The sequence below is a fragment of the Panthera onca genome, chromosome C1, assembly GCF_046562875.1.
Source record: "Panthera onca isolate mPanOnc1 chromosome C1, mPanOnc1 haplotype 2, whole genome shotgun sequence".
NCBI classification, from domain to species: Eukaryota; Metazoa; Chordata; class Mammalia; order Carnivora; family Felidae; genus Panthera; species Panthera onca.
The window spans coordinates 216954288-216978853 of NC_138346.1; the positions used below are offsets into that span (position 1 = coordinate 216954288).

General features: G+C 46.4%; 1 protein-coding gene across 15 annotated transcripts in view; it reads right to left on the reverse strand.

Moving 5' to 3' along the window:
• CAMTA1 (calmodulin binding transcription activator 1) overlaps positions 1-16481 on the reverse strand; it is an 852124-nt gene extending 835643 nt beyond the window's left edge. For 11 of the 15 annotated variants that reach the window (XR_013557729.2, XM_078452487.2, XM_078452488.2 and 8 more), the window contains exons 1-2: positions 16198-16481; positions 126-189 (exon numbers count right to left, since the gene is read on the reverse strand). Coding sequence is in view for 14 of the 15 variants with exons in the window: in XM_078452487.2 (XP_078308613.1) it covers positions 126-189; positions 16198-16466 (333 nt within the window). In the remaining variant the exon portion in view is untranslated. Of the gene's footprint in view, positions 1-125; positions 190-6007; positions 6072-16197 lie in introns of all 15 variants that reach the window. The other 4 variants (XM_078452481.2, XM_078452484.2, XM_078452483.2 and 1 more) reach the window with 4 other exon arrangements.
• Positions 16482-24566: the final 8085 nt, after the last annotated feature.

A 24566-nucleotide genomic window follows, 5' to 3' on the forward strand; every position in this document is an offset into this window, starting at 1 on the left:
TCACCAGTCATTAGGGAAATGCAAATCAAAACCACAGTAAGATACGACTCCACATCCACAAGAATGGCTATAATCAAAAAGACAGATAATAACAAGTATTAGCAACAATGTGAAGAAATTAGAACCTTCAAACATTGCTGGCGGCAATGTAATATGATGCAGCCACTTTGGAAAACAGTCTGGCAGTTCCTGAAAAAGTTAAACACAGAGTTACCACATGACCCTGTAATTCCACTCCTGGGTATATACCCAAGAAAACTGAAAACATGTCCACACAAAAACCTGTACACAAATGTTCACAGCGAAATTATTCACAATAGCCAAAAAGTAGAAATAACTCAAATGCCCATCAATTGATGCATAAACAAAATGTAGCATATCTATATAGTACAGGATTACTCCCCATAAAAGGACTAAAGTTCTGATACATACTACAATACAGATGAACCTTGAAACCATTTTGCTTAGGGAAAGAAGCCTGTCACAAAAGGCCACCCATCGTAGGATTCCATTTCTAAGAAATGTCCAGAAAAGGCAAATACGTAAAGTAGATTACTGATGGCCTAGAGCTGGGAGGAGGGAGGAACACAGAGTGGCTACTAACGGGTAGGGGTTTCTTTTGGGAGTGAGGAAGACATTCTGGAATTAGACAGTAGTGAGAGTTGCACAACTGTGTGAATATAATAAAAGCCACTGAATTGTATATCTTAAAAGCTGAATTTTATGGTATATGAATTACATCTCAATAAAGCTGTTACTACAAAAGAAATGTATCTAATGTATCTAATCGCTTTAACTCCTAAAAACCACTTTGATGGTTGGTTGTGTTTCTTTAAACTGTTATATTCTTTACTCTCTTGTTAAGCAGAACACACTAAATGTTGCTTTTCTCCATATGCTCGAGGGTCACCACTACAAAACATCAATCACTAAAGTGCTGTGTATTCAGAAAATTCATTGTGCAGACGATTAGCCCTTTACACAGTACCCCCAATCTACTGGCCTTTCACCTACCTCCACCTGCCTACCCTGTAAAATCAAGAAAAACCAGAGTAGAGGCAAGAAGGACATACCAAGGAAAAGCCAAACAACGCGCCTACCCGTGGCCACATGCACTTCAACAGAGGCTGTCTGCTGTTTTCTTCACCGCACACCACCTCTTCTTACTTAGGATGCGTGTTTCCAACTTACCAAGTTCCACAGCAACAAGAAAATTAAGGAAACCCACCCAAGTATCCTAACTGTGAAAAACCTCAGATGCCAACGGCATCCCCAAACTGCCTTCTTCTACCTGAGAACCACACACGGCAAACACTGCAGAGACCATCTCGTTCCAGCGTGTCCTGCCTGCATCACCAACGCTCAGAGCACAAGCCCTGGGGCAGTCACTCATTCACACTGCTGACTTACTCTGTGCACACCTAGGCTGGCCGGCCAAGGACACCTGGCCTCCTACCTGTAGCTACAGTGAATACTTCCTCTGCAGTTTACTCCCTAGAGCAACCGAACGTAAGTCCACTGTGGAGTCAATCCTTCTCTCGCACTATCGGAGGCAGAGTATAAGATGCCAAGACCCCACGCTACCGGACCCTTCTCACACGATTCCCTCTGCCCCCTCTGAACGGTCAGCAGGTCCATGGACCGTAACCAACCCTCCTTCACTGTCGACTAGACCAGGATGAACACCTGGCCGAGAGGAGTCAGTCCAATTGTCTGGAGTATTCTAAATACGAGCCTTCGGGGCCAGAGCCATTCAATGGCGAGCACCGGGACCAGAGCGAGGATATACAGGAGCCACGCCGGGGGCCGTGGCAGGCTACGGTGGAACGAGGAAGCCACACAGCAGTAAAGAAATCTCATCTGCAAGGAGAAACACAGGTAACAGCAGAGCTGGGACATGTGGTGTCACAGAAGAGACCCCAGCTCAGCCCAAGGCGTCTCTGGAGGAAAAGTCTACTATCTCAGAGTCTCCGGGTGCAGTTCCCAGACCGTCTAGCTGCACTTCAGTGTGTCCTGGGAGGCTGGAGAGTGCTTCGAGCTCTTCTTCTACATAAACCACCATCACCGAACCAACCTGAATGGCTTGTGTCCCTTGCCATCAAAACCGCTCTAACTAAGGGGCGCCTGGGTGGCTCAGTCGGCCGAGCGTCCGACTTCGGCTCAGGTCATGATCTCGCAGTCCGTGAGTTCGAGCCCCGCGTCGGGCTCTGCGCTGACAGCTCAGAGACTGGAGCCTGCTTCGGATTCTGTGTCTCCCTCTCTCTGACCCTCCCCCACTCATGCTGTCTCTCTCGCGCGCTGTCAAAAATAAACAAACATTAAAAAAAATTTTTTTTTAATTTTTAAAAACTGCTCTCACTAAAGTAGGGCCTGTTACTCTCCCCGACCTCAAGTGTCATAGCATCTACTTTCTTATAGAAATAAACCTCAGGGCCTGACGACCATCATTTATTTATGGTGCACGTTTGCGTGCGAGAGATTTTGACACACTATTTAAGGCACAATCTCTCACCTTGGGGTAATAAAAATATTGTCAAATATTTATTGTTTAAGACCTTATAGCTACTCTTTCCATTAGGTTTTGAATCCATCTGGAGTGTGTGGTAAAATATACAGAACACAAAATTTACCAAATAACTTTAAGTATACGATATGGGGCATTAAGCACATTCATTGTTGTACGACGTCGTCACTCACCATTGTTTGTTTTTATTTTGGGGTTTTTTTTTAACGTTTTTTATTTATTTTTGAGAGAGAGAGAGGGAGCTCAAGAGGGGAGGAGCAGAAGGGCAGACGGAGGATCCGAAGTGGGCTCTGCACTGACAACAGAGCCCACCACGGGGCTCGAACTCACAAACTGTGAGATTATGACCTGAGCCAAAGTCAGCCGTTCAACCGACTGAGCCACCCAGTCACCCCTGTCTGGGTGTTTTCAAGTTTATTTATTTTGAGAGAGAAAGCGTGCACATGCACACGCAGAGGGGAGGAGCACAGGGCAAGGGAGACAGAGAATCCCAATCGCTGTCAGTGCGGAGCCCAACATGGGGCTCGACCTCACCAACCAGGAGATCATAACCTGAGCCAAAATCAAGAGCCACACTCTTAACCGGCGGAGCCACCCAAGCGCCCCACTATTGTTTATTTTGAAAAGCATCCTGAAAATCAGGAATTTTCCATTCTTATTAAACAGGTGATTTCTGGGGCGCCTGGGTGGCACAGTCGGTTAAGCGTCTGACTTCAGCCCGGTCACGATCTCGCGGTCCGTGAGTTCGAGCCCCGCGTCGGGCTCTGGGCTGATGGCTCGGAGCCTGGAGCCTGTTTCCGATTCTGTGTCTCTCCCTCTCTCTCTGCCCCTCCCCCGTTCATGCTCTGTCTCCCTCTGTCCCAAAAATAAATAAAAAACGTTGAAAAAAAAAAAATTTAAACAGGTGATTTCTGTTTATGCTCCTTCATCAAATGATAAGGGCAAAGAACCTCACTGAGGTGGTATTGAGCAGGCTGGTGAGGCAGGTAGCCGAGAACATCCAACAGCTTGGAGCAGCCCCAGAGCAGCTAAATTCATCCTCGGTTCCTCTAGACGTGGCCACAGAGGCTAGAGACTAAAAATACCTGGACAGGATAGATAACAGCTGTCAAGGATACTCAGCCAGTTAGAAAGGTTGCCACTATCACCAGATTTGCATCAGAAGACACCTGGACAGGTGGCAATGGGTCACATGTAGAATAATCAGATTCAGTGGAGAAAGACTGATGTGCCTTGCCTCCCAGGATGCCTGGAATAAATCTCTGGACCTTGAATCTGGCCAAGCAATCTATGGTCAATTTCTGGAGGACCCCTAGGAAGAAAAACAAGTACTTCAAAAATGTTGGGTGCCCACACACCACCTTCGGCTCATGGTTAGCTTTCTCCTTAAGCACAATGGCATCTATCGATAAAATTAAATCAGGAAGAAACCTCCATCAGAAACTCTGTCAAAGCAAATGATCCGACCAGCACATTTCTTAACAGCAGAGACAGAAAGGATAGGGCAAAGAATGTTGACAAGAAGACCAGAAACTTGAACGTTCCCCTCAGTACCTTTGAATATGAAAAAAAGTTTAAAATACAAATTACATTCAAGGCCTCTCCAAATGCCGTATCTATAGCATATGGGGGAGCATGCCCAAGAGAAGATCCTACATGATCAGTTAGTGAAACTAACTCCCCAATCCACGAGGTTTTTTGTTTAATGTTTATTTATTTTGTGAGAGAGAGAGAGAGTATAAGTGGGCGGAGAAGCAAAGAGAGAAGGAGACAGAGAATCCCAAGCAGGCTCTGCTGTCAGTGCAGAGCCCAACGTGGGGCTCGATCTCATGAACTGTGAGATCATAACCCGAGCCGAAATCAAGAGTCAGACACTTAACTGACTGAGCCACCCAGGCACTCCAAATCCACGAGTTTCTTAATAGGAAGAGTCCTATTTACTGAACTACTAGCAATCTATACATACTCACAAACGTTGTATCAACCAACTCCAGAAAACACAACTAAATGAATATAAGTAAGACTACCTTAAACACAAAAAGTCTGAGGTTAGCAGCCACATCTTCATCTGTACTCATACGATATGTCAGTCTGTTTCTCCACCACTGGGAGCTCTCCTCCACATCAGAATAAAGAGCTGAAACGTGGCACAGGGAACATCTCTGTGCTGCGCATCTTTAACAACTTTAATAATGTTTCACATCTTTTAAAGTAAATACTCATGACAGGTGTTAGACCTAAAAAATTAAGTCCTCTTCGTACACCTGGAAGAAGGACGTCAGTAACTATAGCTCAAACTCCTCCTGCACAGCTTGAGCCAAAAATACTAATTCTTGACCTGGAGCAAGTACCTCAAAAAGAAGAGACGAAGTTACACAGAAGAGCTGCAAACCAGCAAAGGAGCCATAAAACATATTCCATACATTCAATTTCACTTTCTGTCCATCCTAAGTGAGGATGCGAAGGAACTTCAGAGGTCATCACTAGGACAACCCTTTATCCAACACATGAATCATCTCAAAATTATCACCAACTAACTCAGTACACAAGACCCAAAGTCGAGGGAAAGCAGGACGGGAAGTGGGCCAGAACCAAGAGTGATGAAGAAGAATCTGGTAAGAAGAGAAGGCTGCAGAGGCCCAGGGAAGAGGCTTCTAGCACGTGGCATACAGACATGGCAGCAAGGACGGCAGCAAATATACCGCCAGCTGGAGTCCTTGGGTCCTACCTGCCAGGTTCCTGGCTCTAAGAGAGAGGAGCAGGAGCAGGGGTCACAGTGGGCTTATGCTAAAAGCCACGTAGGAAACCTAAGCCTTCAAGACCAGAGGACGAATATTACGCTGTTTGGGTCAGATGACAAAACCACAGCAAGTCTTCCCAATGTTTTGCCATCCGAGATCAAAACCCGTAACTCTTCATAAATCTGAAGTGGAACACAGTTCTGAAAGTGAGCAAATGTTCACAGAGACCCTCCACCACTCAATATTCCTTTCTTCGGTAGTATTTACAATTAGGTTCCTTCCTAGAAGTTACGTTTAAACAATTTTAAAATGCCTTAGTTCTTAGAGAAAATAACAAACATCATCGTCCAATGCTTCCAATAAGCCATCTTCAAATGCTTATTCACATCTACTTGCTCGTATTTTTGTTCACAGAGCACCCAGCTGGAGGGCAAAGTGAAGTGAGAGACCACACGCTTCTCTGGGGAACGAAAGGAACGCGAAGCTCTCGTTTCACTCAGGACGGGAGGAGACGGTGTCTCTGAGTTGCCAGGAGGTTTAAAAAGTCATCTCAGGAGCAACACTGGCTATCAATCAAAATGGCTGCAGTTCGAATCGTCTATTCTCATCATAAATTGTAGCTGCGCTAAAATGATTTCTAAATATAACACACTTTATCTCTAAATGTTTCTTGGCAATTAAATATCTAGAAAGTCAACACACCCCCGAGAAAGCAGAGAAAATGAACTTTTTTAAAGCTCACCATTCATCAACTACGGGAGGCTTGAAAGATGCCACACGCCGGAGGCTCAGCCTCAAACTCGGCCCTGCAGAGGAAAACTCCAAATAAGATTTCTTCCAGAACTGCTCTCACGCAGTACTAAATTACAAGCAGTGACCTCCCTGCAGGAGAAACGGGTGTTCAGGGCTACAGAGAGGGCCCTGGAGGGGGCTGCGCCACCCAGCTGAGGGGCGGGGGGGGGGGGGGGGGGGGGGGGGAGGGGGGGACAGAAAACCTGCTCAGACACGGGCAGCAGCAAGTGGGGGGGCAGCACGCTCCTTACAGGACAGTTAACTACCACCTCCTGAAAACAGAAGTCTCAAGCAACAGTTATTGAAAATATTTCAAGGCCAACACAATGCCCCGCCCCCCCAAAAAAGAAAGAAATCCAAATGCGTTCCAAAGGCAATTTGTGTGGAACATAACCTAATAGCCAGGCCTCACCTCTCCAAATTTACAGGAGCTCCTCCACTTTAGTCAAACTGCAACCAAAATGCGACTTTATGACAAAGGAACTGCAGCAGAGGGCTCTGAACTTCACGGAGGAGCAAAGCCGTGGCGTCAATATGCGTGCAACACCGCTCAGTCGGCAAAATCATGAAGTCATCAAACGGACTGTTTTTAGGTTTCAATCTGTTTCGCCAGAAACCCTGTCCAAACGACACTGATGCAAATCAGCATGAGCAACTAGAGCTCCATCGAAACAACCCCAGTATCTTATCTTTTGTTTTACCTTTTATCGCTGATTTATGGGCTGACTAATGGTAAACTGATTTGTGCCTGTGCCAGAAGTCAGTTCAGGAATACAGAAGGAGAAAAGAGAGATAGAAGAGCAAATTCATGAATGAAAGTGCTGATGTCATAGTTCAGCTCCCGGCAGAGCTCAGGGTAGTCGGTGAAGAAACAGTGTTGCTTTTGGGATGGTAAATCGCCAGCCATTTAGTAAAGGAGATAAAACAGAAAAAAGGCCCTGGCTCAGAACCGGGAGGGTGGAAAAAAAAAAAGAGAAAGAGAAGAGGCTGGATTAACCTTTTCCTGAGACCAAAAATGAAAAATACACGATGCGTATGCCACCAACAAGCGTAACTCCTAAACCATGGAACTGTTTCATGGTACCGTTAAAAGTAGTATTTTTTAAAGATACAGTTAGTGCATCTCTAAATAAGTAGCATATAGTCCTATTCCCACCTTCAATCTTCCTCCTACCACATGCCATCACGTTCAAAAAAAGAGCACATAGTACAGTTTTAGTTCTTCCTGAAAACGACCTGGCACTGCCACACATACCCCACCTAATTTTAAGCAAGTCTGAATACAATGGGGTGGGACTCAAGGACCTCAGGCAAGCTACTGGAGTTTTTATGCGCAAGGGGAAAAAAATGCTTTTATCTAATGATGTAATATAAACTAATAAAAAAAGAGATTATAAAAATTTGATTTACTTAGAACTATTAAAAGCGGCTGGTGGTGTGGACTGTTCACATTTTTCATCTCTTGCCAGGGCTGAAAATACAACCCGCGATACAAACTTCTGTAAAGTTTAGACACAATTTCCTAAAATCCTTTCACGAAGGACACTTAAGGAACTGGTTCCTAGATGCCCAATGCTTCCCAGGAAATTTAAGATTATTGCATCCTTAGAAAATCAGCGACCCCCAGAATCCCTGGTAACCTTGCTCCAGAGCCCAACACCACAAGGACATCGTCTCTTCTTTACCATTCATACGGCTTAAATAGCCATTCACCCAAAGTGGGATTTTTTTTTTTTAATTTAAGCAATAAACAATTTTGCCAATAAACATTTTAAAAAGAAGATCTTATTAAGTTAAAATGCAAACATACCGGTTTTATCTGTAAATCTAAAACGTTCGAAGAGATCATCTCACATTTCCACCACAAATATCTTTGATAGAACATCACTACCCCCTTGTGGATTTGCAATAAAAAATCCTTATCTTTTATGTTCACTTTTTAAATATTTCATTCTGAACTTCCATTAAAGTTTACATTTTCTTCACTAAGAAGGGTTATTTTATTCCAATTACTTTTCAAAAAGAGAAGAAACACTTAACATTTTAAAATAATCAATCCCATAGGCTTCTTTATCTTCCAAGCATCTCCATGTTGGGGAGTGTCCTTTAGACAATAGCTATGTGAGCCACTTTCAACGTGGTAACCCCACCAGCATTCCATTCTTCCTCAGATTATCTGACTTTACACTCCCAATCACCACTTTAGATTAGCTTCAATAATAAATGGCTATTTTCTTCACTGTTGCATCTTTTTTCTACTTGATAATTTCACACTTCATACCAATCTCTTTTTATGGCTTCCAAATGGTTCGATGTCCAAGTGCCCCAGACAACCAATGGGGCACGTACACGTACATCCTCAGAAATAACTTTTCAGACAAGGATTAAAAACCAAATGTAAATTTCAAAAATATTAATTCTGGACCGTATTACTATATCTTCAGAAATGCGTCCTGGCAATCTCAATCAAGCCCAATGAAGGAAAACAGATAACACCTGTTTTTCAAAACTAGAAAGAAAGGCTTTGTTTTTCTCTTTGTTTTTAGTTGCAGGACTACCTCTGGTTGTATCTGCGTATAATTCTAATAAAACACACAGATACATCTTGTTAAATGCATACTGTAAAAAAAAGATTAAATAAACTTAAACATCTGGTTTATCACGCGTTACAGACACCAGATTTAGCTTAAAGTATATAAATCACCTCCACAATAACATACAGGCTACAGAGAGAAAGTCTGAGTCCTGACTAGTCGCACGGCCATTATTGGGAGCTGACTCCCCGTTTTCTCGCAGATGCTGAACATGAAAGTAGGAACACGGTAACTTACTATTCTTATGAGAAGCAAACCCCAGTTTTCACTCCAATGGTTAGATAGAAACGAAGGAGGAAAAATAACCCACTTTGCAAGTGTTTTTAAGAAACTCAATACACAATCTTACCTTGTGGTAACCTAGAAGGAGAAACGAAAAGACACGATGCGGGGTCCGCTAGATGACCGAATGCTATGTGTTCCAAAGGCTTTTCACATGTCCACCCCAGTGAATACTGTACACATAAAAAGTATCAATTGAGCAACACGTGTGAACTGGTGACTGAACTGCAGAATAGGGACAGTCGGAGCCCGCCTTCGCGGTTCGCTTTTGGGGTTTTGTTATAATTGCTGTTTGGGGACTTTTTTTTTTTTCTTTTCAGAGAAGGTAGGGGGAGATACTTCAGATGACATTGGAAGTGAAATTCGTGGTGAGAGTAATGCTACTCAATTAGTCTCCAAGCAGTAAGAAGTTTAAAACCATTAAGAACTCAGATCCAAACATCTCTTTCAAAGTATGTTACTCTGTCCCCTGGTAACTACAAGACCACACTGCACACAGCAGAGCGAGGAACACAGCCCCACTCCTGCGCATCCTCCCCCCAGCCTTTCTGCGAAGTCTCAGGCAGGGATACGTTATGTGACTTGCAAGGCTTGGCTAAATCGGAAAAAAAATAAATAAAATGTGACTGCGCTCTTCCAAAAAGGGGGAAAGGACTCGTGTATAAGAGAACATGCAACTCTACTGGAGCAAAATACTGGGGTGAATGTAGAGGAACTATTCAAAAAACACCTCCGGTCATTCCATCTTATGACACGTCCATCAGCTGAAAGTAAACAATCGTCTAAAAAAAAGAATTTTTTTTTTTAAGTGGAAAGTAATGTGGCTGACACTTGGCTTCTCTTTGCAGTGGGGTACATAATATTTCTTTTTTAGTCCAGGGTAATGAGCTAAAAAACGCTCAGGAAGCATTAGCAATCTTTACACAAGGAGGCCCATGACCTTCTACAAGCAATGGCGCTCAAAGCAGAAAGATGCAACGCAACCTGAGAAATACACAGCCAGCATACTGATGGGGGGAAAACAACACCACCTTTAACTCTGTCCCACCATATGAAAAATCAGGGACTGGTGTCCATTCTCAGTAGATACAGAAAAACACTCTCCTTACCAATACGGGACAAACATCACGGAATGGAAGACGAGCACGCGTCTGACAGAATGGCAACGCATCTTAATCACAGGAGAAGGGCACTACATCCGAGGACGGCACAAAATACGGGGATTGGATAGTGTCTGGTCAACCTGTATCCTGAACCTGATCTGGGGTGCAAAAAAGGAAAAGAAAACAGAAAAGAAGAAGAGAACGACAGATGACACACTGTACCCTGGGAGAGAGAGTGAATGACCACGTGGCCCGATTCGTGTTACATGGCCAAGGAAGCAGAGCACAAGAACACTTCCGACTCTCACCCCTCAACACACCAAGGACCATAGCCAGCATGACAGTAACGTGAGAAGACCCCACCGCCTTGTGAAGGAAGGTCCCAAACGTAGTATACTTGTTGGCTCTGCCCAAAGAATGTTACCATTACCAAGCCAAAGAGACAGAAGGAAGCTGGCTAAACGCAGCAAAAACAAGCTTCCAAAATCCTACGTGAGGAGTCCCAGACGCCAGAAGGACACAGTGTTTCACCCGGGCTCGGTCTCCACTTACAAATACTACTACCACCCCAGCCTTGTGGCCTGAAGCCCGTTTTATCCCTCTGTCCCTCGGGAGACAGAAGGGATACTGCCTCTCGCTACAGGATGAGAGGAATGGTGGGCGCCCCCCTTAACTAAAAACCGAAAGGCTACAAATACAGCAGATCTGCAAATACCTCTTTATGACAATGACAAGGGCAATAAGGAAACTTCTTCACGTGGGAAGGAAAGGGAGGTAGGCCTTAGGTCATCTAGAACATCAAAAACTGGCATGATAAGTGATTCTAGAAGATACAGAACACTTTAGAAAATGATCTGTTATAATGGAAACACACATCACCTGTCACCTCAAAAATTCTTCAGTCACATATTCACGTGAATAAAGGACACTGCCAAACCACACACAACAACCCTAAACAAGAGTTCTTAAGAGTGAAATACCAGCAGAACTGGTTTCTACAGACATTGTAAAGGGGAAATCTGATTTAATATAGAATGGAAAAAAAGTGCACGTCAGGTTACTTCTTTGTTATTACTGTCATCATTCTGTATACCAAACCTACATCCAAAAACAATCAGAGACTACTATTTACGCAAAAGGGGCACCTGGGTGGCTCAGTCGGTTTAGGCATCACACTTCAGCTCAGGTCATGATCTCACAGCTTGTAGGTTCGAGCCCTGCGTCCAGCTCTGTACTGACAGCTCAGAACCTGGAGCCTGCTTCGGATTCTGTGTCTCCCTCTCTCTCTGCCCCTCCCCCGCTCACGCGCGCGCGCTCTCTCTTTCTCTCTCTCTCTCTCTCTCAAAAATAAACATTAAAAAAAAATTTTTTTAAAGACAAGACACAAATAAAAGTACTATTCAAAAAAGTATAAAATATTCGAAGTCACGAAACAAACAAGGAAAGTCGCGAAACAAACAAACCTGGTAATTTATACCAGGTATCCAGCCTAAGAATGGCCACCACGATTGAGCATTAAATTTACATAGAACACGTTCTGGCAGCAAAAGTGTAACAGCATCTCATACAGTTCTTACCATCTGAGGACATGAAGGATACCGGTCAGTCATAAGAGGAAATTAGTTTTCTGCCCCTTCTTTCCACAAAGGATGCATTTGATTTTCTGTACTATACAAGACCTAGTATGTTCTATACTATACCGGGTAGGCTGCTGTTCAAGTGTTAAAGAAGCATTCCCACCAACCATGTATCTAAGTGACCTAAAAGTTACGCCTACCCATTTGAAAAGAAGACTGGCCTTACTTTTTTCCGCACATAACCTGCACACAGTCTGAGGGAAAGCTGCCCTCCACCCTCTCCCACACCCCCACTCCTGCAGGGAGCGGGTAAGAGTTCTGGGGGATAGTACACTATTCAGAGTATATTTTTGTAAGACTACAATCCAAACAATGAAAACCCAGAAAAGAATTCCTTGAAAGGATATAGAAAAAGATAAACACAAGACGCATTGAAATGTCATTCATACTAAAAGGTCTCAAGCACAGTCACATAACCCACAGATCCCTGAAGCTCAGTGAATGTCTCCAGAATGCACGCACTCAGTGATGGGAACATGGATGCAAAAACAACTCCTCTGCAAAGGACAAATTCAAAGGTCCCACAAAGGAGGCAACAGACACAACCACGAGGGGAAAGAAAGAGAGCAGGAGAATCACCTTCTGTTGCTTTTTCCATAAGGAAATCAGGAAGAAGTACAACTGCACACGACGAGTATTTCCCGGAACCTAGGGAACCTAGGGAAATGGGAAATGAAGAATGGCCCGAAGCAATGAAGAAAGAGTTAAAAAAAAAAAAACAAAACTTAACCTACAAAATGGGCTCCCTCAAAATCAGAAAAAAAGTCTAATCCCACCAGGCACATGGGCAAGACCCAGCATAAACAGAGAATTAAAATATCACCACCTGACACTAAAGAACTGGCTATTTTAGAGAAAAAGCCTAAAACTAACAAGATGGAAAAACACAGGTAAGCAGGACGTCTGAATACATCTCCAGGAACACACAAGAGCAACCCTACTCTTTTGGAAAGGAAAATCCGAACCAATCTGACCTTGAGCGGAGAATGCTATACACGCACCCGCACTCCAAATCCACCGAATGAGGAGATGGAGAAACCCGACATTTAACAGCAAGGTAAGTCTTCAGGAAGACGAGGGAAGAGATGTCCCATGAAGCACCCAACCTTGTCCGAAGAGCTGGGGGGGCAGGGCTGAGGGGGAGGACAGAGGGATGTTCTAACAAGAAGATGTGAGAAGGAAAAGTCCTTCAGGGAACCCATCTAGCCTGACTAGCTGCAAGAGAACACTGTCCGCTGGCAGAGTAAGGGAAAAGTGGATTCCCCATCATCTAAGGGGACGAGCGACACAGAGCACAACTGCATTTGAACTCAAAGAGCCCAACTTTACACGCTAACCTCAAGTGTGCTCCTCCAACCCTTACCGTGTTCCTTCCACTGCCCGCAGTACGGAGCACCCCGATTAGCAGGAGACCTGGGAAGGCAGGTGGTAGGCAGGACAGGAAGGGACCCACCACTGGAAGTGAGATGGGAACGCTCACTCTCCTGGGCACACCCCAACATCTACAGCAGGCACTCAACTCTCGCTTTCCAAGGCTCGTTAATACCACACCCTAAAAATACACAATTCCATCAAGCTGAGTATAAATACAGACAGAATGATAACAGCATGAGAACTTCTTTAAAAAACTGGAAATGGAGGTAAAAAGTGCTACTTTGGGGCAGCGGGTATTGTGCCCACAGGGTAACTCCATGTGAGCTGAAGGGCAAAGTCTCGAAGCCAAAGCCTAGCGCTGGCCCAATCTTCCAGATCACCCTGCCTCCTTCCTCAGTAACCCGGGCAGGGAGAGTGTCCTTGCGAGAAAAACGCTTAAAGGTCCAAATGCTCAGAGTCTGACAGAGCTTGTTGGGGAGGATCAGGCTCCACACTAAGCCTGTCAAAAAGTGAGACTTTGCTGCTGAGTGACAGCAGCCAGCAGCCATTCCCAGCTCAGGGAGGGAAGGGACGGGGGCCCCAGAGGCGGCTCCACCATCGCCCTGCCCCAGAGCCAAATGGGCAGACTGTGATACTCAGGACAAACATGGACAACAGTCCCTCCCACCCGATGATGAAGTGTCACGGGCCTTCCCAAAGGTACCTTTTCCTAATGGGCACAACCTCTCTCAATTATTTAAATGGCCAAAATAAAACAGCGACATATTTACGGCTGCTCATTCCTAGTTCTGTCACAGAAACACATATTCTCACCCCCTCCTCTCAATGCCCCAAATACACGAAATCTCTTTCCCCTACACAGCAGTGAAGAGATCAAGATGAGAACCTTTCACCCTACGAAGAATCAGGCAGAGGATACTACCCCTAGATTCAGAACGCCCAAGTTCTGGTGTGCACCAGCAAGCACTGTACACTTCATGCACTCGGGGACCTGGTGAACGCTCAGGATGCCATTCTGCTTACTCCATACAGTACAAATGACAGATGCAAGAGTGGTAAGAACTGGCCATTTATCAGTGAGTTTTCTGATTCTTCTAAGGTTAGAGAGTCACCGACAACAGTACCTTATGTCCCTATCTGTACACATCAAGGTCCCCACCTACACGCAGAACGCACAGCTAGCCATCTAACCCTTCCAACTTACCGCGTACACGTAGCAGATGTGACTTTGTCTGAATGCATACCTACACGTGTGTACGTACAAAAAATGCATGGCATCATGTTTTTCGCCAAAAGAGAACCAGAGCAGTAAAAAAATAGAAAGCATCCAAATTTCCCCTTCACCTGAAAGCTACAAGATCAAAAAAAAAAAAAAAAAAGTTCAGATCCCATGAGAGACAACACGAGGCCAAAGGAAGGTTCTAGTACAACAAGAAGCACACTAGCAACCCTTCCCGAATGGCACGTGGGCGACATGAGTGTCTACACTCCCTTTTCTAGATGGGAAGGCATATGGCTTCTTCTTACCCAGCCAACATGAATACAATTTAAGAAAAATCAGAAAAAGTCAAGGTAACAGGCTCACTAAATATGGCTGACGGGGAAACCGAAGCCGCAAGGATATGGGCTCTCCTAAAAAAGAAATGGGAAGTTTATTTCCAGGGAAGGTTCAAAAACTCTTGAACGTAGAATGCACAGTCAGGTTCTTACTGCACAGAAGATAGTAATGGGACCGCCAAAAAACAAGGGCACGTGACCATGTTGCGGGTGGGGTGGTGTCAACTGGTGAACGCTGCCCCCACCTAGGAGGCAAGAGTAAGCCGGAAGCAAAAACAGACCTGGTTCTGCTCAGACACAGAGGAGTAATCACCGTGACCCCTTCTTACTCAGGTACCAGGCACAATGGAAGCCCTGCCCTACATCTGATCCCGGGGCCCCCACCAACACCCACACAAGAAACTCTGAGGAGAGAGAACACGCTAGGGGAGACAGCCAAATGGGGAAAGGAGCTCTGGAACGTCCAGTTTCTCCCCTAGGAAAAAGAGGGCAACTCAAAGGGTATTCAGGAAATGAGCTCACCCTAACCCAGGAAAGTGAGCAGAGAGTATGCATAATCTGTAAGAAGTATCTGCTTTCCTATTTAGAAATGACTTCAGAGCTGCACAGGCCCCCACTACCCACTGGGTGAGGAGGGAAGAAGAACATGGGGAGCCCGAGTCCCCTTGTCCTGGCAAAAGGGTCACTAGACGGTGTGCAGAGGCCCCAAAAGCTTCCAGAGAAGATGAGAGGTTGAGACAGACCCCTCTGCCAAAGAAGGATCAGGGTCACAGAAGGTAAAGGGCAAGGGAGTATGGAGATCCTCACTTGCCATAGAAACGGAGACCCCACCCTCCTGGCTGCGAGGGGTGCAAGGGCAGGAGTAGGATGGGAACGACTGCTAGGGGCGGGGATGCTGCGCAGGCCCCCTTCCCACGAAGGGAAGGGGGAGGGGTCACACGAGGCCCTTCGGCCCGGGGACGCTCAGCAGGAGGGGGTCCCCCTGGCGGGGAGAAGCACGGGGACCCCCGCCGGCTCTGGGAGGCGCCCACGGGGCTCGAGGGTGATGCTGGACGGAGTCCGCCTGGCCCTGCCGCCCGAGAGCCAGGGGCGGCGGGGCTGAGCGCCGACCGTGCCCCCGACAGGGACCGGCCCGGGGCAGCGGGGCGCGGGGCCGGAGGGGGCCCGAGGCGGATAAACTTTCCGCCCCGCGGCCCCCACCGGGCCCGGCGCGGGGGGCGGGGGGCCGCGCCGCGGGCCCGGGAGCGGCGGGGATGCCCGGTCCGGGTGGGGGAGGCGCCGGCCCTCCCTCCGCCGGCTCCTCCTCCTCGCTGGGCCCGGCCCCCGCCCGCCGGCCCCCCGCCCCTCCGGCCCCAGCCCGCCCCCGGGTGGGGGTGTGCGGCGCCGCGCTCCGCCGCCCGGCGAGTCACCTCAGGACCCGGCCGCGCTCCGCCCCCCCACCCGCCGCCCCCTCCCCGGCCCGGGGCGCCCGCCCGCCCGCCGCCGCCGCGCCCCCGCGCTCCCGCCCGGCGCCGCCGATGCCCGGGATGTCCGGCGGGGCCGGGTCCCGCCGCCCGCCGCGCCGCCCCCGGCCCCTCACGCGCCGGCTCTTACCTTCCGGCTTGTTTTCGGCAGCCATTTCCCCTCCGCGCGCCACATCCTCCTCCTCCTCGCGACCGGGACCCCGAGCGCGCGCCTCGTACCGCCGCCGCCGCCGGCCCAGCCACCCCGCCGCCGCCGCGCACCCGCCCTGGCCCCGCCCCGCGGCCCACGCACTGCGCCCGTTGGGCCGCGCGGCTGCCACTCATAGTGCCCGCCACCAATCGCCCCGCACCAGGGGTCTCACTACTCTCCGGGAGGAGCGTCCTATCCGCCCGGCCCATTGGCTGGTCACCACCCAACGGAATGAAAGGATTGGTCAAGAATCAACGCCCCCTCCCCACCCACTCCCAGGAAAGCCCGCCTTCCGGACCTAAACAAAGCTTCCCAGTGGTCAGAGTCGGAAAGAACTGCCCAGTCAGGACCCGGCCGACACCGAATATTTCCTCGAGGCCGAGACGTGGCGCTTTGATTGGGCGTTACTACAGTGTTTCCCAGGCCGTCCAGACCAATCAAAGGGGGTTCCCGGAACTCGGGAGCGGCGAAGGGAAGCCCCGCCCCCGAGCGTGACCGTCAGGAGGAAGGCGCTCTCTCATTGGCGCGCTGGGGCTTTTCCCGCGTGCTCCCGGGGCTGAAGGACGTTCCCGGGGAAGCCGCTGCCGGCGCGTGGGGTCCCGGTGGCAGTGGAGGACGCGGCGGGATCTCCGGAATCCCGCGGCCTGCCGCTGCCGGGGGACACCGCGGCCCGGGGCCTCGGGGCCGGGGTCGGCCGGGCGCCGCGCTCCGGAGCCCGGTCGGCCCGGGAGCCCGGGCGTCGCTGCCGGCCGTGGGGGAGGGGCGCGCCTCCCGCCAAACCCCGCCCCTTCCCCTCCCCCCCCCGGCGCTCCGCCCCTCCCCCCCTCCCCCCCCCCCCCCCACGCCTGGGCGCCCGCGCAGCCGCGGCCCCTCGCGCGGGTGCCCGGTCCGCCCGTGCCCGCCGGTGCCCGCCTTCCGTTCCCCACCCCCGGTGCGCTCCGTTGTCCCCCTTTCTGGCGGCTTAAAATACTGAAACTTTATTTTGGTCACGTTGGCCATGTGACCCACAGAGCCGATGACTCATAACTGCCTGTCCCAGGATGAGGCCGCCGAAGGAAACCTTGGAGGAGCGCTACGCCGCGGCGCGCCCGCCCGGAGGGCGAGGCAGGCCAAGTTTCCTTCGGTCCTGGGTGTAGGGTCGTGGTTCTTCGCAGCGAATGTTCCAGCGCCCGCGCTGCGTGCGGGGTGGGAGGCCAGCCTGGAAACAGGTCAGGAGCACCCCGCGGGGGACACGCGCGCCGCCGCGGCCGCTCCGGAGGGCTGTGCGCACGCGGGGGACCGGCGCCACCGGAGGTGGCGGGGTCCGGAGTGCCCCCTCCCAGGGAAATCGGCACTGGCGCACGTGGGCAGGTGATACCGGAAACAAAGAAAGGGCTGAGCCCTCCAAGTTTAAGAGAAAAAGGAAGAAAAGTTGAATGGAAAGCAGAGCTCCAACCCCTCTGTGTGGATCTTGCGTGGCTTGCAGTGGGAACATTTCATTCCTCAGATGTTAGGTTTTTTTCCCCTTCCTACCGTTGAAGACGACTAGCAGAATCAGCGAAAGGTCCTCGTTCGAGAATTTTGACGTTCGGATTTGACTGCCAAAGTGAATTCTGTGCCAAGCCTAACATGCGTTCTTGTAGTGTTCACAAGTAAAAATTTAAGTTTGCCAGGAATAAAGATGTCCCAAAAGAATGCTTTGTATTAGACACTCGTTCTTCAACAACCCTTAATTTTATGAACCTCAAAAAAATGCAAAAATTTAACAACTAGGGTGGAATATTTTATCGATCGACATTGTTAATAGTACCTATGTTGACGATTTGAGTAGTGAAACGTCTTTAAAAGTGCTGGTGGCATTGAAAATTAGTATAACCCTTTTGAAAAGCAATTTTACTGTACGTATTAAAAGCCATAAAAAACGTCTGCATCTGTTGACCCAGTAATCTTACTTCTGGGAATCTATTCTAAGGAAATAACACTAAATGCCAAAAAAGCTATATGTGTGAAGGTATTCTTCATAGGATCACTGTATTTATTACAACAAAAACTTGGAAGCATCCTAAACATGCTAATAATGTTGGGCATTTAGTAAGTACATTGTTTTATATCCGCACAATGGAGCATTATGGTAGTCACAGACCTCAGAATAGCTTACCCATTGCTAGGTGAGGGGGAAACTGTTCATTTATCATATGATGTGTTTCTAGTTAAAAAAAAAAAAAACTGGATTTTGTAAAAAGGTTAATACAAAATACACTAAAGAAATAACATTCAGGTGATGAGGAATGGGGTTGTTTTTTAATTGTCTCTGTTGTCTATAACATGGTCCTAACTATACAGCTTTTATAATTGAAACATGTATTGAAATTAAAACAGGATTTTATCCAGTGCCTAATGGAGGCCAGACACTGTTAGGTTCTGAGGATGTAAAGGTGAATAAAGTTGGGCGTCTCCCTCCACAGGTCTCACAGCCTAGCAGGGGCTAACAAACACAAACAACAGGTCACAAGTCAAGCTGCAGTGGGGACGACACGGAGGTCATGAATGTCACCAGAACTTGAAATAAGCAAGGCTGTCATAGCAGAAAGCACCTGTGGGGAAGCTTCTTAGACTCGGGCAGAAATGGCAGTTTTCAAACTGCAACCTGGAAACCTGGGGAAGTGAGGGGATCCTCGGGACTCTTTCTGTGGGTCGACAAGGTCAAAACTTTCTTCCTAACAATACTACGTCAGTCTCTTACACACGTACAGTGTTTTCCAGAAGTCACATAATACATGACGTCAAAACAGACTGAGGGCAGAAGCAGCTAGGAGAATCTAGTTGTCTCTTATTAAGTGACATATTAAAGAGATTTGCAGAACCATAAAACAATGCTGCTCTTATCACTAACTTTTTCATTTTGGAAAACTTAGTTACTAAAAAATATGTATGTTAACATGTAATGGTTTATTTTTTTTAACGAGCTCATAAATTTTTTTTAAATTGCTGTAGAGTATATACGTGATAAATAAACATGTCACAAACAAAAAGCTCTTTGGGGTCCTTAATAATTTTTCAGAGTGTAAAGAGATCCGAGATCAATGGGTTTGAGAACGGCTGGCCCAGAGGATGAGATGTCGGGGGTAGGCTGTGGCTGGTTGGCTGTGCTGTTGTCTAGGTGACTTCAGGCTGCTGTAACAAGGGACCAGGAACAGTGGCTTGTAACAACTGAAATTGATTTCCCACAGATTAGAGGTCTGAGATCAGGGTGCCTCCTCCCACTGTGGAAACCAGAGAGGGGAAGCAAGTCCCCTCATGACTCTTAAAAGGGCACTAATGCTATCATGGGGCCCCACCTTCATAGCTTCATCCAATCCTCATCATCTCCCCAAAGCCCCACATCTTAATACCATCACATGACTGGCAGGCTCCAACATACAAACTGGGGGGTGGGGAGGGACAAAAATATTCAGTCCATAACAGCTGGTGTTTGTCTTTGCTTGAGAGGTTACCAAGAGGTAGGCATTTCCAGTCTGGGAAGTCATTTAGAAAGTGGCTAAATGAGCCCATTTATAAAGGAGAGGAGTCGGGAGAAATGCTGGACACCCTACCCTATGAATCCTTGCCCATTTTGGCCCCAATGTTCTTCAAGGAAAGAATTCTACTGTCCAGGAACAGATGAACATAGGTAAATAAGGGGAATATTAAATGATCGCTTTCTCATCTCAAAAAACATTCTAAAAGAGTGTTCTTTCCTGGTCAGCATAATTACAGTGATTGTGTATCGTGACAGGTGATGAAGATAAGAGTGCCAGGACTTGAACATAGTATTGGAAGTCCTAGCCTCAGGAATCAGACGACAAAAAGAAATAAAAGACATCCAAATTGGCAAGCAGGAAGTCAAACTTTCACTCTTTGCAGACAACATGATACTCTATATGGAAAACCCAAAAGAGTACACCGAAAAGCTGCTAGAACAGATCCATAAATTCATCAAAGTCTCAGGATATAAAATCAATGCACAGAAATTGGTTGCATTTCTATACACCAATAATGAAGCAGCAGAAAGAGAAATCAAGGAATCGATCCCATTTACAATTGCACCAAAAACCATAAAATACCTAGGAATAAACCCAACCAAAGAGGAGGAAAATCTATACACTGAAAACTATAGAAAGCTTATGAAAGAAATTGAAGAAGACACTAAAAAATGGAAAAATATTCCATGCTCATGGATAGGAAGAACAAGTATTGTCAAAATGTCAACACGCCCAAAGCAATCTACATATTCAATGCAATCCCTATCAAAATAACACCAGGAGTCTCCATAGAGCCACAACAAACAATCCTAAAACTTGTATGGAACCAGAAAAGACCCCGAATAGCCAAAGAAATCTTGAAAAAGAAAACCAAAGCTGGAGGCATCACAATTCCAGACTTCAGGGTGTATTACAAAGTTGTAATCATCAAGACAGTATGGTACTGGCACAAAAACAGACACTTACATCAGTGGAATTGAATAGAGAACCCAGAAATGGACCCACAAACATATGGCCAACTAATCTTTAACAAAGCAGGAGAAGAATAGCCAATGAAATAAAGACAGTCTCCCCAGCAAATGGTGTTGGGAAACCTGGACAGAGACATGCAGAAGATTGAAACTGGACCACTTTCTTACACCATGCATAAAAATAAACTCAAAATGGATGAAACACCTAAATGTAAGACAGGAAGCCATCAAAATCCTAGAGGAGAAAGCAGGCAAAAACCTCTTTGACCTCGGCCACAGCAACTTCTTACTCAACACGTCTCCAGAGGCAAGGGAAACAAAAGCAAAAATGAACTACTGGGACCTCATCAAAATTAAAAGCTTCCACACGGTGAAGGAAACAATCAGCAAAACTAAAAGGCAACCAACAGAATGGGAGAAGATATTTTCAAAGGACATATCAGATAAAGGATTAGTATCCAAAATCTATAAAGAACTTATCAAACTCAACACCCAAAAAATCATACAGTGAAGAAATGGGCAAAAGACATGAATAGACTCTTTTCCAAAGAAGACATTCAAATGGCTAACGGACACATGAAAAGATGCTCAATATTACTCATCATCACAGAAAGACAAATCAAAACCACAATGAGATACCACCTCACACCAGTCAGAATGGCTAAAATTAACAACTAAGGCAACAACAGATGTTGGCGAGGATGGGGAGAAAGAGGATCTCTTTTGCACCGCTGGTGGGAATGCAAACTGGTGCAGCCACTCTGGAAAACAGTATGGAGGTTCCTCAAAAAATTAAAAATAGAACTACCCTACGACCCAGCAATTGCACTACTGTTATTTATCTAAAGGATACAGGTGTGCTGTTTTGAACGGTCACATGCACCCCAATGTTTATAGCAGCACTATCGACAATAGGCAATGTATGGAAAGAGCCCAAATGTCCATTGACAGATGAATGGGTAAAGCAGTTATGGTATGTATGTATATATGTGTATACACACATATATATATGTGTGTATGTATATATATATGTATATATATGTGTGTGTGTATATATATGTGTGTGTATATATATATGTGTGTGTGTATATATATATATACACACACACACACAATGGAGTATTACTCAGCAATCAAAAAGAATGAAATCTTGCCATTTGCAACAATGTGGATAGAACTAGAATGTATTATGCTAAGCGAAATTAGTCAAAGACAAATACGTGACTTCACTCATATGTGGAATGTAAGATACAAAACAGATGAACATAAGGGAAGGGAAGCAAAAAAATATAAAACCAGGGAAGGGGACAAACCATAAAAGACAAATATAGTGAACAAACTGAGGCCTGCTGGAGGGGTTGTGGGAGGGAGGATGGGCTAAATGGGCAAGGAGCATTAGGGAAGACACTTCTTGGGATGAACACTGGGTGTTCTATGTAGGCAATAAATCACTGGATTGTACTCCTGAAATTATTACTGCACTATATCTAACTAACTTGGGTGTAAATTCAAAAGAAATAATAATAAATAATTTTTTTAAAAAAAAGAGTGGCAGGACTTGCTTCCTTAAACTGGAAGTTACTGGATTTGACACAGGAAAGCATATACTGAACCCACTTCAGAGACTTAAAGACTCCTGCTCACTCTTTCCCAACCCAGGACAAGGAAGAGTTGAGTTGTTCTACCCATGACTCCTTAGCTTTGGAAGGGCTACATTGCTCAAAGTAGTACTGTCCTAAAGTTCTGCTTCCAAAAAAGTCTCTCCCCTTGCTTTCTCTTTAATTATTCTTTTTTATTTCGAGATCACTACAGCTTTGCAAGCAGTTGTAAGAAAAAATACAAGAGATCCCGTACCCCCTTGCCTTTTTAAGACAAAACATAATGAAAACTTGTGAGCTTTAGCAGAACAAACCTTTCCCTAGATATCCCGTTTTTCCAATCCTGCAAACCCCCATCTTTCCTCCTTTCTACAACCTGCCTGCCTCCACGCACAGAATGTCAGCCGTTGTCATCTCGAAAAGTCTGCTCTCGGTGAGCAAAGTACAGGCTTGTCAGTCCACACATAATGAGCTCTTTAGGCCTAGTAGGGCTAAATTTCAGCTCATTTGAAATGTAATTTGAACATAAAAGTCCTGCTCTGTGGACAAAGAATCTGTTGAAATTTTGAACATTTTCTTTTTATTTCCTTTACCAAAGTACAGCCAAGTCAGCAGGGACCGGATCTCTAAGGCTAAGGACCAACCACACCACTTCTGGTGGGTTTGTTTTCCTTTTAGTATTAGAACCCAGAATAGAACATTATCCTTGTGATAGTGGTTCCAAGAGATGTTATCTAAACGACAGCTTTAATTGTAAAACCTTCCCACAACTAACTAGAATTTAAATAAAAGTTGGGGGCGGGGGGGGGGACCTTTCCACATCACCCAGCTATTGCATAAAACAGGCCTGAGTGCACCCGCTCTCCACGGACCCTCCTTGGACTTAACAGCTAAGTGCCTTTGACAGGATGTCTGTCATCTTCATGCCCTACTTAAAAAATCAATCCAGTTTTTTCTGGACTTTCCCTTTAAAACGAGAGTCTTGGGGCACCTGTCTGGCTCAGTCGGTGGAGCATGTGACTCTTGATCTTGCAGTTGTACGTTCGAGCCCCACGTTGGGTGTAGACGTTACTTAAAAATAAAATCTTTTAGGGGTGCCTGGGTGGTTCAGTCGGTTAAGTATCTGACTTCGGCTCAGGTCATGATCTCACGGTTCATGAGTTTGAGCCCCGAGTCAGGCTCTGTGCTGACAGCTGGAGCCTGCTTCGGATTCTGTGTCTCCCTCTCTCTCTGCCCCTTCCCCCCCTCAAAAATAAACATTAAAAAAAAATTTTAAGTAAAGAATAAAATCTTCTAAATTCATTCATTCATTCATTCGTTCAAACTAAAGTCTCTTCCCTCCTTCTTAAGCTTTCTGGTATTACAGCCTAATCCACTGTTATTGAATTTGAACTCAGGATCAAAGAAATGGCTACTTTCTTTTAAAGAGGGAAATGGTTAAAGAGACAGGCTTTGCTGGTTCAGAAGGGTACATACGCAAAGAACTTAACGACTTCAGAAGCTAACAGACTTAGGAGACCAGGAAGCTACCTCTGCTTTCTGGAACCCAGCGAGATATCAGTGGGGCCCCCAGACTCTCTGTAGAGCAAGGACTTGTGGGCAGCAGTCTAATTGGAGGGAGGGGCGAAAGTACTTAGTATCTGCCCTGCAACCCCCACTTACACATTCATTGTCTATTTGTACGGTTCCAGGAGGCAAATAGAGACAGTAGGGCTGCTCATCACCCTCTGGCCACCACTGAAGGCTGGTGAGAGTATCTGGAAGGTTCCTAGGTTTTGTTTGTTTTCTTATTTGCCTCAACACTTTCCATTGTAATTTATTTTGCCTTTCAGTCTTCCAAGGAAACTTTAATTAGTTGTTGAAAATAAAGTGACCTGTCAAAACACCTGAAGGAGAAAGCTGCTGATTACCTATCAGTACTGTTGTCTCTGATGGGCACTGAGGCACACCCAAGAAAAATCAGCCTACTGCCATCTACCAGAGCCCATAAACACAGCATGGACTTACAGGCATTTAACTGTCGTGAACTTCTCCATTTTTCGAATGAAGTCAGCAATTTATTTTTCTTTAAGTATTAAGCTGTGGGATATTATGCAGCCATTAAAAAGATGGGGGTAGCAGTGTACGGGTGGCTCAGTCAGTTGGACGTCCCACTCTTGATTTTGTATCAGATCATGATCCCAGTTTCGTGGGATCGAGCCCCGTGGGGGACGCCATGCTGAGCGTGGAGCCTGCTTGGA